A 12,952-nucleotide genomic window follows, 5' to 3' on the forward strand; every position below is an offset into this window, starting at 1 on the left:
TTTCCTTATTTTTGAATCCCAACTTACTTCCTGTTTGCCCCTAATTTATATAGTAATACTCTCAGCTATACCTTAACCAATCATTTTACTGAAATTTACCTAACCAATCCTAACATATTGTAACATGATTCTCTAACAAATTATATCCCACCACCCTAATTAACTTACACCTAGCAAACTTAATTATACAGCAGACAGAAACAGTTAGAGAACCAGACAGATTAACAATAGTAAAGTGGGGGCCATAAAGATAAAACATACAGAAATGAGGGTTTCACAACCACAACTATTGAGAAGTGATTTCTTGCCAGACAGGTTTTCTTTAAGCATCTTTATCTGGTGGTGACAGGCGTTATCAGGACAGGATTGTATTCCTAACAGCCCCATAGCACCTTATTTCCATGTGACTAGTTTGGGATGTGAGGATGTGACCGTTCACTTCCCAGGTTATGGCTGCCTCTGCTGCTTAGCCAAAGGCCTTAGCCTAAGAACAGGGCCTCAGACTGTCACAGTGAGAAAAGGCCCTTACACCGGCAAACAGTGATTTTGATTCTTTCTTTTATACCTCTATAACTAGCTAAATGATAAACATATATCTACATTCTTAAAGTATAGGCCTTTAGAGGCAGGCCTGCATATCTATATCCTAACACACCTGTGCAGGGCAGGGGAAAGAGAAGCCAGAGACACTGTTAGTGGCTGCTAAGGCAGGGAACAGCAACAGGCCAAGCCACTTCCTGCTGGAGTGCAGTTATCAGAGGGTCTGTGTAAACAGCCATCTCCTCACACAGCTCTGCTAGGGTGTGTTTTTACTGCTTTCCCCCGTTATCTGGTGCAGGGACTCTGGTCTCAGTTCTCCCCGTCGTGCCCCTTGTGTAGCCAGGGCATCTCTGCAGAGGGCATGGAAGAAGCTGCCATTCAGAGGGAGTTTGCACAGGTGTGCGTGACCATGCAAAGTGCAAGGCCGTGGCAGTTCAGGCCCAATTCTCACTTGGCACCAGGAGTAACTCCAGGGAAGCTAACGGAGCTACAGTGGAGTCAGAATCAGGCCCGCTGCCTCTGCTGGAGGGAAGAGAGGGATTCTCTTCTGGTTTGTGCCTCTACAACAGAGATGCTAGTGAAGTGCCACTCGTGGGGCCAGCTGCTACCCCGAGTTGCATCTGTGCAGCTCTATTGAAAGCAGTGAGGTCCCCCAGGTGCAGAGAAGCCGGCAAAAATCTTCTAGTGACAAGAATATAAGAACAGCCACACTGGGTCAGAGCAATGGACCATCTAGCTCAGTATCCTGTCTTCTGACAGGGGCTAGGGCCAGTTGCTTCTGAGGGAATGAAGAGAACAGGGAAATTATTGAGTGAGCCATCCACTGTTGGCCAATCCCAACTTCTGGCAGTCAGAGGCTAGGGGATGGACATCCAAAGGATGGGGTTGTGTCCCTTACCATGATGGCTAATAGCCATTGATGGATCTATCGTCCATGAACTTATCTAATTCTTTTTTGAACTCAGTTATATTTTTGGCTTCACAACATCCCCTGTCAACTAGTTCCCCAAATTGACTGTGCGTTGTGTGAAGAAGTGCTTCCTTTTGCTTGTTTTGTGAAGGTGTAAACATTCACTTTCAAGTCACTTTCTCCACACCATTCATGATTTCATAGACCTCTACAATATCTCCTCTTAGCCAAGCTAAACAGTCCGTCTTTTTAATCTCTCCTCATACAGAAGCTGTGCCATACTCCTAGTCATCTTTGTTGCCCTTTTCTGTACCTTTTCCAATTCTAATATATGTATTTTGAGATGGGGTGACTAGATCTGTACACAGTATTTAAGATGTGGGCATACCATGGATTTATATAGTGGTATTATGATATTTACTGTCTTCTTATCTACCCCTTTCCTAATCATTACTAACATTCTGTTCGCTTTTTTGGCTGCTGCTGCACATTGAGTGGATGTTTTCAGAGAACTGTCCACAATGACTCCAACATCTCTTCCTTAAGTGGTAACAGCTAATTTGGACACCATCATTTTGTATGTACAGCTGGAATAATATTTTCCCATGCGCATTACTTTGCATTTATCTACACTGAATTTCATCTGCCATTTTGTTGCCCAGTCACCCAGTTTTGTGTGATTCCTTTGTAACTCTTTGCAGTCTGCTTTGGACTTAACTCCCGTGAATAGCTTTGTATCACCTGCAATCTTTGCCACCTCATTGTTTACACCTTTTTTCCAGATCATTTATGAATATGTTGAATAGCACTGGTCCCAGTACAGATCCCTAGGGGACACCACTATTTTCCTCTCTCCATTGTGAAAACTGACCATTTATTCCTATCATTTGTTTCCTATCCTTTAACCTATTACTGACTCATGAGAGGACCTTCCCTCTTATCCCATGACTACTTACTTGCTTAAGACCCTTTGGTGAGGGACCTTGTCAAAGGCTTTCTGAAAGTTCAAGTACAGTATATCAACTGGATCACCCTTGTCCACATGTTTTTTACTGCCTCAAAGAATTCTAATAGATCCATAAGGCATGATTTCTCTTTACAAAAACCATGTTGAGTCTTTCCCAACATATCATGGTCATCTACGTGTCTAATAATTCTGTTCTTTTAATCAGTTTTCCTGGTGCTGAAGCTAGGCTTACCAGCTTGTAACTGCCAGGATTGCCTCTGGAGCCCTTATTTAAAAATCAGCATCATGTTAGCTATCCTCCAATCATCTGACACAGAGGCTGATTGAAGTGATAATTTACATACCACAGTTAGTAGTTCTGCAATTTGATATCCTTCAGACCTCTTGGGCAAATGCCATCTGGTGCTGGTGACGTATTACTGCTTAATTTATCAACCTGTTCCAAAACCTCCTTTGTTGATATTTCCCCTGATGTGTCACCTAAAAAAAAAAAAAAAGCTCAGGTGTGGGAATCTCCCTCACATCCTCTGAAGTGAAGACTAATTAAAATAAATCATTTAGCTTTTCTGCAACGGCCTTCTCTTCCTCGAGTGCTCCTCTAGCACCTCGAGTGTCCAATGGCCACAGTGATCATTTGGCAGCTTTCCTATTTCTGCTGTATTTAAGAATTTTTTTGCTATTAGTTTGTGTCTCTTTTGCTAGCTGTGCTTCATTTTATTTTTTGGCCTGCCTGGTTATACTTTTTCACTTTATTTGCCAGAGTTTGTGCTTTTTCTATTTTCCTCAGTAGATTTAGCTTCAGAATGTAATATGATGCCTTTTTGCCTCTAACTGCTTCTTTTATTTTGTTGTTTAGCCATAGAGGCATTTTTTTTGGTCCTCTTACTGTTTTGTTTTGTTTTTATTTGGGGAATACATTTAATTTGAGCCTCTATTATGGTGTTTTTTAAAAGTTTCCATGCAGTTTGCAGGCATTTCAGTCTTGTGACTGTTCCTTTCAATTTCCACTTAACTAGCTTCTTCATTATTCTGTAGTTCCCCCTTCTGAAATTAAATGCTATTGTAGATGTTATATGGTTGCTATTACCAAATGGTTCAGCTATATTCATCTCTTGGACCAGCTCCTGTGCACATTTTTGAATGAATCAAGAATTGCCTCTCCCCTTGTAGCAGCTCCAAGAAGCAGTCATTTATGGTGTCTAGAAATGCTATCTCTGCATCCCATCTTGAGGTGACATAGCCAATCAATATGGGAATAGTTGAAATCCCCCATTATTAATGTGTTTTCTATTTCTGGAGCCTCTTTAATCTCCATGAGCATTTCACAGTCACCATCACCATCCTAGTCAGGTGGTTGGTAGTATATTCCTACTGATGTACTATTATTCAAGCATGGACATTTGATTCATTTAAGAGTTTTACTATATTTGACTCTCTGCTGTCTTTCACATATAGTGCCACTCCCCCACCAGCACGACCTACTCTGTCATTCCTCTATAATTCATACCCTGGTATTACCACATCCCATTGATTACAATCCTTCCACGAAGTTTCTGTGATGCTTGTTACGTTAATATCCTCATTTAATACCAGGCACTCAAGTTCACCCATCTTAGTATTTAGACTTCTTGCATTTGTATGCAGTCAATTATAAGATTTGTCAGTATTTAGTTGTCTGCCCCCATGTGATGTAAATAAAGTGAATATCTCATGCAAATGCATGATACAGATAAATACCCAGGTGGCAGGTAATGAGACGAAGAGGAACATTCACAGCTGTAGAGTCTCTGGAGATCAGGAAACCCTGCAGTGATTAGGGGAGTTAGACATATATATTATATATATACTGCCACATGAACCTGAGACAGGCAGTTCCTGTGCTTTGGATGTCACATTCATTTCGGTCTAGGACACAATTCCAGTAAGTGGCTTGACTCATGGTGCTTCTTTTTATGACCTGGTGCTGTTGCTGTATAAATGCTCAGTATTGAGATTATTTTTCATTGGGAAGGGGCTGGATTACCAAGGAATGGTTTAAAAGGCTGAGTTATTCCTGCCTGTGGATTATCTGCCCTTTACAGACTAAACATACACACATCTGCTATTTGGGAAAGTCTCCTGCTTTGTGGTGTCTTCCCAGCCTGCCACTGACACAGCTATTGTTTGTGGGCTTGGGAGACCATCATTGCCAGGATACTCCAGCTTTTGAGGAGAGAAGAGAATGTTAAACCCTATTGAATTCAATAGGCGGCAGCTGAAATTCTCTTTCCTTGCCACTAAGTTACACAAGATTCAAACTCCTGGGACCTGATTTGGATCTCAGTTACCCCAGTGTAAATCCAGAGTAACTTCAATTAAATCTTAATATTCATATCAGTGATAATTAGGGCTCTCAATTAATTGCATTTAATTCAAGTGATTAATTTGTTTTGAGTTAACTCGATTAAAAAATTAATTGCGATAAATCACAGTTTTAGTCTCAGTATTAAACAATAATAGAATACCAATTTAAATTTATTATAAATATTTTGGATGTTTTCTACATTTTCAAACACATTGATTTCAATTACAAAACAGAATAGAAAGTTTACAGTGCTCAATTTAAATTATTTTTATTACAAATATTTTCATTGTAAAAAAGATAAAAAATAGTATTTTTAAATTCACCTCATACAAGTACTGTAGTACAATCTCTTTATCTTGAAAGTGCAGCTTACAAATGTAAATTTTGCAGTTACATAACTGCACTCAAAAATAAAACAATATAAAACTTTAGAGCCTACAAATTCACTCAATCCTACTTCTTGTTCAGTCAATCTCTCAGACAATTGCTAAGACAAACAAGTTGGTTTACATTTATGGGAGATAATATTGCTTGCTTCTTATTTACAATGTCACCTCAAAGTGAGAACAGGGGTTCACATGGCAGTGCTGTGGTTAGCGTTGCAAGATATTTATGTGCCAGATATGCTAAATATTCATATGCCCTTTCATGCTTCGGCCACCATTCAGAGGACATAATTCCACACTGAGGATGCTAGTTAAAAAAATAATGCACTAATTACATTTGCGACTGAACTACTTGGGGAAGAATTGTATGTCTCCTGCTCCATGGTTTTACTCACATACTGCCATATGTTTCATGTTATGGTAGTCTCAGATGATGTCCCAGCATATGTTGTTCGGTTTAAAAACACTTTTATTGCAGATTTGACAAAACACAAAGAAGATACCTATATGAGATGTCTAAAGATAGCTACAGCACTCAACCAAGGTTTAAGAGTCTGAAGTGCCTTCCAAAATCTGAGAGGGACAAGGTGTGGAAAACCCTGAAAGAGCAAACAAATCAAGTTCACTAAAGTCTTTGTCCACAGTGGCAGCCATGTGTTCGAGATCTTCAACCCAAAACTGCCCTACTTGATTATTCGCAGTATCAGGCCAGTGAAACATAGGCAAAACTGTCCACTGCTGCTCCAACTGTCCAAGGTCTCCACGAAACAATGGCAAAAATGAGATATCAGCCAATCTAGGTCATGAAGCACTTAGTACTGCAAGTGATTCAATCACCTGGACATTTAGTGGCAATCTCTGTTTCCTCTGTTTCACAAACTCCAAGATGAAATCTCAACACCTAAATTTGATGTCTTGGACAACAGGAATGGTTAGTGTGTATTTTGAAATTTCCAATGGAAAGTGACTCCAAAATTGACTGCCCAAAGCTGTAAGTTGTTGGACTCCATGGTGATGTTGTAGTTTAACACAGCAGTCTATTACCTGCGGTTTCAGAACCCACAGCAGGGGCAACTTCACTATTTCACTCCAGGCATTGTCAGGAATAAATTAATGGGAAGATAGCAATTCCGTCTGATCAAGGATTAAATGCAAGTAAGCATGCTCTTCTCTAAATCTGCAGTTTATTAGATTTGAGCACACACAGACATAAGCAATAGGTTTAAAACATCCCAGATATTTACCTAAGATCTGGAGTGGTACTGAGTAATTAACAGCAGGTTCACTGTGTCCAGTTGCTCACCTGATGGGGAGAAAGGGTGTCAGGAAAAAGGTCTCTCAAGCTGGATTCAGAGGACTACTCCAACTACACAGTATGAGCTAATCTTTCATAATTTCTATAACACACATAGGTCATAGTGACCCCTACTGGATCATCACTTTTCCTAGCTTACAGTAAACTTCTAATATCAGAGGCATCTAGGGTCAAGGTTTTCATCCATTTATGTTCTTTCATTCTCACTTGTTTACTTGTCTGTCCACTCCTCCCATTCTGATTAGCAGAAACTGCCAGTTAGATTTTGACTTTGCACCTAAAAGCCTGCTTTCCAATTAACCCTAAACTATGTGGTGCTCTATTTTATTAATTCATAGTGGCTGAATGAACATCATATGGTTGCAATTGGCTTGATCACATTCTGGGGTACACTCCCCTCGAATCCAGGGTAACCCAGTCCAGTTTTCAAAAACCCACAGTTCCACAACTCTCACCAATAAACTCTAGTAGAATGATCTCAATTTCTGCAGCAGCTTTCCAGAATTAGCACTTTCCAACTGAAACATTTAGTTTATACGTCAGGCTTCCTGAACGATTAGATGTAGAAATATCAGGTACATTTTGCTCACAGAATCAGTATACTTATGATAAAGAAAGTCAGCATTGTTGTTGCTTTCTATATTTTTTGGCTATCAGAAAGTGTGGCTTCAATTTGTCAAACTGATCCATAATGCTGTTCACACAGGCTCTAATGCAAAGCCACCTTGCTTCAGAAAGCTGCAGTATCGTCTGTGTTCTGTAAATCATGGAACGGCTGAGTGACAGAGTGTGTGGATCTGGGAGCTGCTGGGTGATGCTGAAAGAGATTCGGTGATGGTCAGAGAGAAGGAACTTAGCAACAGAAAGAGCAGTGCTTGGTGATGGAGTGATAAGATGTTAGGTCTGAGGAGCTTTTAAGACTGTGAACTTCCACAATGCTGAGCTCAGCCAAACTGGAACAGAGCACCCTTGATTAATGTGGAGATATCCTTGCCACCTCTTTTTACACAGGTTTAAAGTCAGTGGCCCCAGGCGATCACCTTCTGCAGGTGTACTTGCCGACTTTGTCACGAAGCTCTTTGGTTTTGACACCATAAATGACAGGGTCAAGCATAGGGGGGAGAAGCAAATAGAGGTTGGCCAAGATGATGTGAATGTGGGGCGCGATGCCCTGACCAAACCGGTGTGTCAGAGTGGAGAAGAAGAAAGAAGGATAGGACATCAGCATCACACCGATGTGGGCTGTGCAGGTGTTCAGGGCTTTCTGGTGGGCTTTCTTGGAGGAGATTCTGAGGACAGCTCTGATGATCAGACAATAGGACAGGGCAACCAGTGTCAGATCTAACCCAATGACTACAAATGCCATCACCAAGCCATATGTCCTGTTCACTGTGATGTCCCCACATGATATCTTTGCCACAGCCATGTGGTCACAGTACGTATGGGGGATAATGCGGTTGGCACAGAATGGCTGCCTGCTGAGGAGCAGGGGAAGAGGCAGAATGAAGAGAATGGTTCTTATCAAACCCATTAGCCCTAGCTTAGCTATTCGTGCATTAGTGAGGATGGTGTCATATCTCAAAGGGTTACATATGGCGACGTAGCGATCAAAGGCCATTGTCACGAGGATGGCTGAGTGCATCATAGAACCCGTGTGAAGGAAGAACATCTGGGTGAGGCAGCCATCCATAGTAATGCCTTTCAAATTGAACCAAAATATAAACAGTGCCTTCGGCATGATGGAGGTAGATGTAATGATTTCTGTGAGTGCCAGCATGCAGAGAAGGAGGTACATCGGCTTGTGTAGGGTCTGCTCTTTCCCTACAACAAACAGAACTGTGAAATTTCCCAACAGGCCAATAAGGTAGAACATAGAAAAAGGGATGGAAATCCAGACGTGAGCAGCTTCCAGGCCTGGGATGCCCGTTAGGATGAATGTTGAAGGGTCAGAGGGGGTGAGGTTGAAAACAGCCATGAGGTTGTTGATGCATCAATCGAGATCAGAAATGCTCAAGCTACCTGTGAAGGGAGAGAAGCACAGCGAGGGGGGTAACACTCTTTATAAGAAATCGCATGGTAAATATTTTATACTTATTAACAATCTAGAAAGGGGGGTGAGGAGTGAGATGGCAATATTTGCAGATTGCACCTGTTTATTTTAGTCGTAGTCAAGTCCAGAGAAGTCCTCACAGGGAGCTAACCAAGACAGGTGAATGGGCCGCATGATGGCAGATGCATTTTGATGGTAATAACTGCAAAATGCATGCCCATTGGAGGGAAAAGTTTGAAGTCCTCAAACACCTAACAAGCTTCTAATTCAACTGTATGAACTCAGGACAGGGACCTGTGCATCTTGGTACACAGCTCTGTGAAACCCTGCTCAAAGTGCAAGCACAGAAAAAAATTAAGCAAAACATTAGGATCCAGGAGTAGTGGGTTGGGAAATCATACAAAAAATGAAATGCCATGAGATCAGTCAGTCAATGTTTCACCCTCCTCTGTACACCTCTGTGTAGTACTGCACTCCCTTTTCACACAGGATGTTGCAGAACTAGAGGAGCTTATTCAAGGGGAAAGATCAATGATCTGGGAAAACTCTTATACGGAGAGAGACTGAAAAGACTGGGATTGTTACCTTACAAAAGAAAAGAATTAGAGACGAGATGAGAAAAGTCTATAAAATACTGACTGGTAGAGAGTAGCGTAGATTGAGAATGTGGTCTCCCTGACTCATAACACAAGATCAAGAGGACATTCAATTAAACTGAAACATGGCAAATTCAATAAAGATAAAAACGAATGCTTTCTTCGCTGAATGCTAATTAGATTGAGGAACTCATTGCCACAAGCGGTAGTTGAGGTCATGAACTATTTAAGAGTCAGGAAGGGTTTGGACATTTACATGGACAGAGAGATATCCAGTTACAATAGTTACAGCTAAATAAATATTTTGGAAATCCTATATGCCAACATGTTTTAGGGCAAAAGCCAATCTCTAGCTGTAAGGCATTAGGGTGATGCCCTCAGGATGGTAAGGTCATCCCTCCATCCACCTACAGCTAGGTTTCTAACACCTTCTTCTGGAGCACCTGGGGCTGTCACTGTCAGAGGCTGTCACTGGACAAGATGGACCATAGGTGTGGTCTATGGTGCAATTCCTATGTTGGAAAGGAGCCAAGTTTCCCCCATGAAAACAGACTTTATTATGCTGGGCTGTGGAAGGGCACAAGGGTCTTGATATCTGGGGCTACAGGACTGCACTTCTGTTACTTCCCTTGTTTCTTTTAGTGAGACAATTATTGCAGGCAACCAGTTTCGTTTGAGACATAAGTTACTGGAGTTAAATGACGAGTGTAACTAAGACTTGTGTCAGCAACTCAGCCACTTCTCCTCCTCATGCCTGAAAATGGATGAAGCTTTGTCTGAGGCATAAGTTACAATTGTTAACTGACAAGTATAAGCAGAGACATGTGTCAGCAACTCAGCTACTACCACTTCTTATGTCTGAAGTTTGCAGATGACATAAAATTTGTGGATTGCAAATAATGAAGAGGACAGGTCACTAATTCAGAGCCATCTAGATTGGATGGTAAACTGGGTCGAAGCAAACAATATGTGTTCTCATATAGCTATGTATATACACCTCTACCCTGATATAACGCAATCTGATATAACACAAATTTGGATATAATGTGGTAAAGCAGTGCTCCACGGTGGGCGGGGCTGCGCACTCTGGTGGATCAAAGCAAGTTCGATAGAACGCGGTTTCACCTATAACGCGGTAAGATTTTTTGGCTCCCGAGGACAGCGTTATATCGAGGTAGAGGTGTATCTACATCTAGGAATAAAGAATTTAGGTGATGCTTGCATGATAGGGGGCTATCGTGGGAACACAATGACTCTGTACAAGAATTGGGGGCATGAAGGGGTAATTAGATTAACATAAGCTCCCAGCATGACCATGTGTCCAAAAGAGCAAATGTGATCCTGGGATGATAACCAGGGGAATGTCATGGAGATGTAGAGAAGTTATTTTATCTTTATATTTGGCACTGGTTCAACTGCTGCTGGAATCCTTTGTCCAATTTTGGTGTCCATGATTAAAGATGGATGTTTATACTCTGTAGAGTGTTCAGAGAAGAATCACAAGAATTATTATAAGATTAGAAAACTTGCCATATAGTGATACACTCAAAGATCTCAAATTATTTAGTTTAATAAAGATGGTTAAGGGGTGACTTGATAAGAGTCTGTAAGTACCTACACGGGGAACAAACCATTGGGCATCTGAGTGCTAAAGACAAGCACACTTCTGTTAGCTGCTTTCAGGTAAACCTGCCACTTTGGGGCAAGTAATTCAGACCCTGGGTCTGTGTTGGAGCAGACAGGAGTGTCTGGCTCAGCAAGATGGTACTGGAGTCCTGAGCTGGCAGGGAAAACAGGAGCAGAGGTAGTCTTGGCATATCAGGTGGCAGCTCCCAAGGGGGTTTCTGTGATCCAACCCATCACAAATGGTAATTGGGACAAAATACAACATGGTTTTACAAAAGGTAGATTGTGCCAAACCAACCTGATCTCCTTCTTTGAGAAGGTAACAGATTTTTTAGATAAAGGAAACACAGTGGATCTAATTTACCTCAATTTCAGTAAGGCATTTGATACAGTTCCACATGGGGAATTATTAGTTAAATTGGAAAAGATGGGGATAAAAATGAAAATTGAAAGGTGGATAAGGAACTGGTTAAAGGGGAGACTACAATGGATCATACTGAAAGGTGAACTGTCAGGCTGGAGGGAGGTTACTAGTGGAGTTCCTCAGGGATCGGTTTTGGGACCAATCTTATCTAATCTTTTTATTACTGATCTTGGCACAAAAAGTGGGAGTGTGCTAAGAAAGTTTGCGGATGACACAAAGCTGGGATGTATTGCCAATACAGAAAAAGACCAGGATATCATACGGGAAGATCTGGATGACCTTGTAAACTGGAGTAATAGTAATAGGATGAAATTTAATAGTGAAAAGTGCAAGGTCATGCATTAATAAGGTCATGGATTAATAACAAGAATTTTTGTTATAAGCTGGGGACTCATCAGTTGGAAGTAACCGAGGAGGAGAAGGACCTTGGAGTATTGGCTGATCACAGGAAGACTATGAGCCGTCAATATGATATGGCCATGAAAAAACTAAGGTGGTCTTAGGATGCATCAGGCGAGGTATTTCCAGTAGAAATAAGGAGGTGTTAGCACCGTTATACAAGGCACTGGTGAGACCTCATCTGGAATACTGTGTGCAGTTCTGGTCTCCCATGTTTAAGAAGGATGAATTCAAACTGGAACAGGGACAGAGAAGGGCTACTAGGATGATCCGAGGAATGGAAAACCTGTCTTATGAAAGGAGACTCAAAGAGCTTGGCTTGTTTAGCCTAACCAAAAGAAGGCTAAGGGGAGATATGATTGCCCTGTATAAGTATATCAGAGGGATAAATACCAGGGAGGGGGAGGAATTATTTAAGCTCAGTACCAATGTGGACACAAGAACAAATGGATATAAACTGGCCATCAGGAAGTTTAGACTTGAAATTAGATGAAGGTTTCTAACCATTAGAGGAGTGAAGTTCTGGAACAGCCTTCCAAGGGGAGCAGTGGGGGCAAAAGACATATCTGGCTTCAAGACTAAGCTTGATAAATTTATGGAGGGATAGTATGATGGGATCGGCTAAAGTTGGCAATTAATTGGTCTTTGACTATTAGCGGTAAATATGCCCAATGGCCTGTGATGGGATGTTAGATGGGGTGGGATCTGAATTACTACAGAGAATTCTTTCCTGGGTGTCTGGCTGGTGAGTCATGCCCACATGCTCAGGGTTTAGCTGATCACCACATTTGGGGGCAGGAAGGAATTTTTCTCCAGGGCAGATTGGCAGATGCTCTGGGTTTTTTTCACCTTCCTCTGCAGCGTGGGGCACGGGTCACTTGCTGGAGGATCCTCTGCACCTTGAAGTATTTAAACCATGATTTGAGGACTTCAATAGCTCAGACATAGGTTAGGGGTTTATTAAGGAGTGGGTGGGTGAGATTCTGTGGCCTGCGTTTTGCAGGAGGTCAGATTAAATGATCATAATGGTCCCTTCTGACCTTAAAATCTATGAGTCAAGAGTGTGCCCTTCTTGGCAAGAAGACTAACCACATATTGGGCTGCATTAGGAGGAGGGTTGCCAGCATATCGAGGGAAGTGATTATTCCTCTCTATTCGGCTTTGGTGAGGGTACATCTGGAGTATTGCGTCCAATTTTGGGCCCCCCACTACAGAAAGGATGTGGGAAATTGGAGAGAGTCCAGTGGAAGGCAATGAAAATGATCGGGGGCTTGGGAATATGACTTAGGAGGAGAGGCTGAGGGAACTGGGCTTATTTAATCTGCAGAAAAGAAAAGTGAGAGACGGGGGGATTTGATAGCAGCCTTCAACTACCTGAAGGGAGGTTCCAAAGAG

General features: G+C 41.8%; 1 protein-coding gene across 1 annotated transcript; it reads right to left on the reverse strand.

Moving 5' to 3' along the window:
* Positions 1–7,498: 7,498 nt before the first annotated feature.
* LOC135882738 (olfactory receptor 52N4-like) lies at positions 7,499–8,470 on the reverse strand. The gene has a single exon (XM_065409755.1). The coding sequence runs from the start codon at positions 8,435–8,437 to the stop codon at positions 7,499–7,501; it is 939 nt and encodes a 312-aa protein (XP_065265827.1). The 5' UTR covers positions 8,438–8,470.
* Positions 8,471–12,952: the final 4,482 nt, after the last annotated feature.

Source organism: Emys orbicularis, chromosome 1 (genome assembly GCF_028017835.1).
Source record: "Emys orbicularis isolate rEmyOrb1 chromosome 1, rEmyOrb1.hap1, whole genome shotgun sequence".
Lineage (NCBI taxonomy): Eukaryota > Metazoa > Chordata > Testudines > Emydidae > Emys > Emys orbicularis.

Excerpts from the sequence above, each read along its gene's own strand:
- LOC135882738 (XM_065409755.1), bottom strand. The coding sequence starts at position 8,437 with ATGGCTGTTTTCAACCTCACCCCCTCTGACCCTTCAACATTCATCCTA.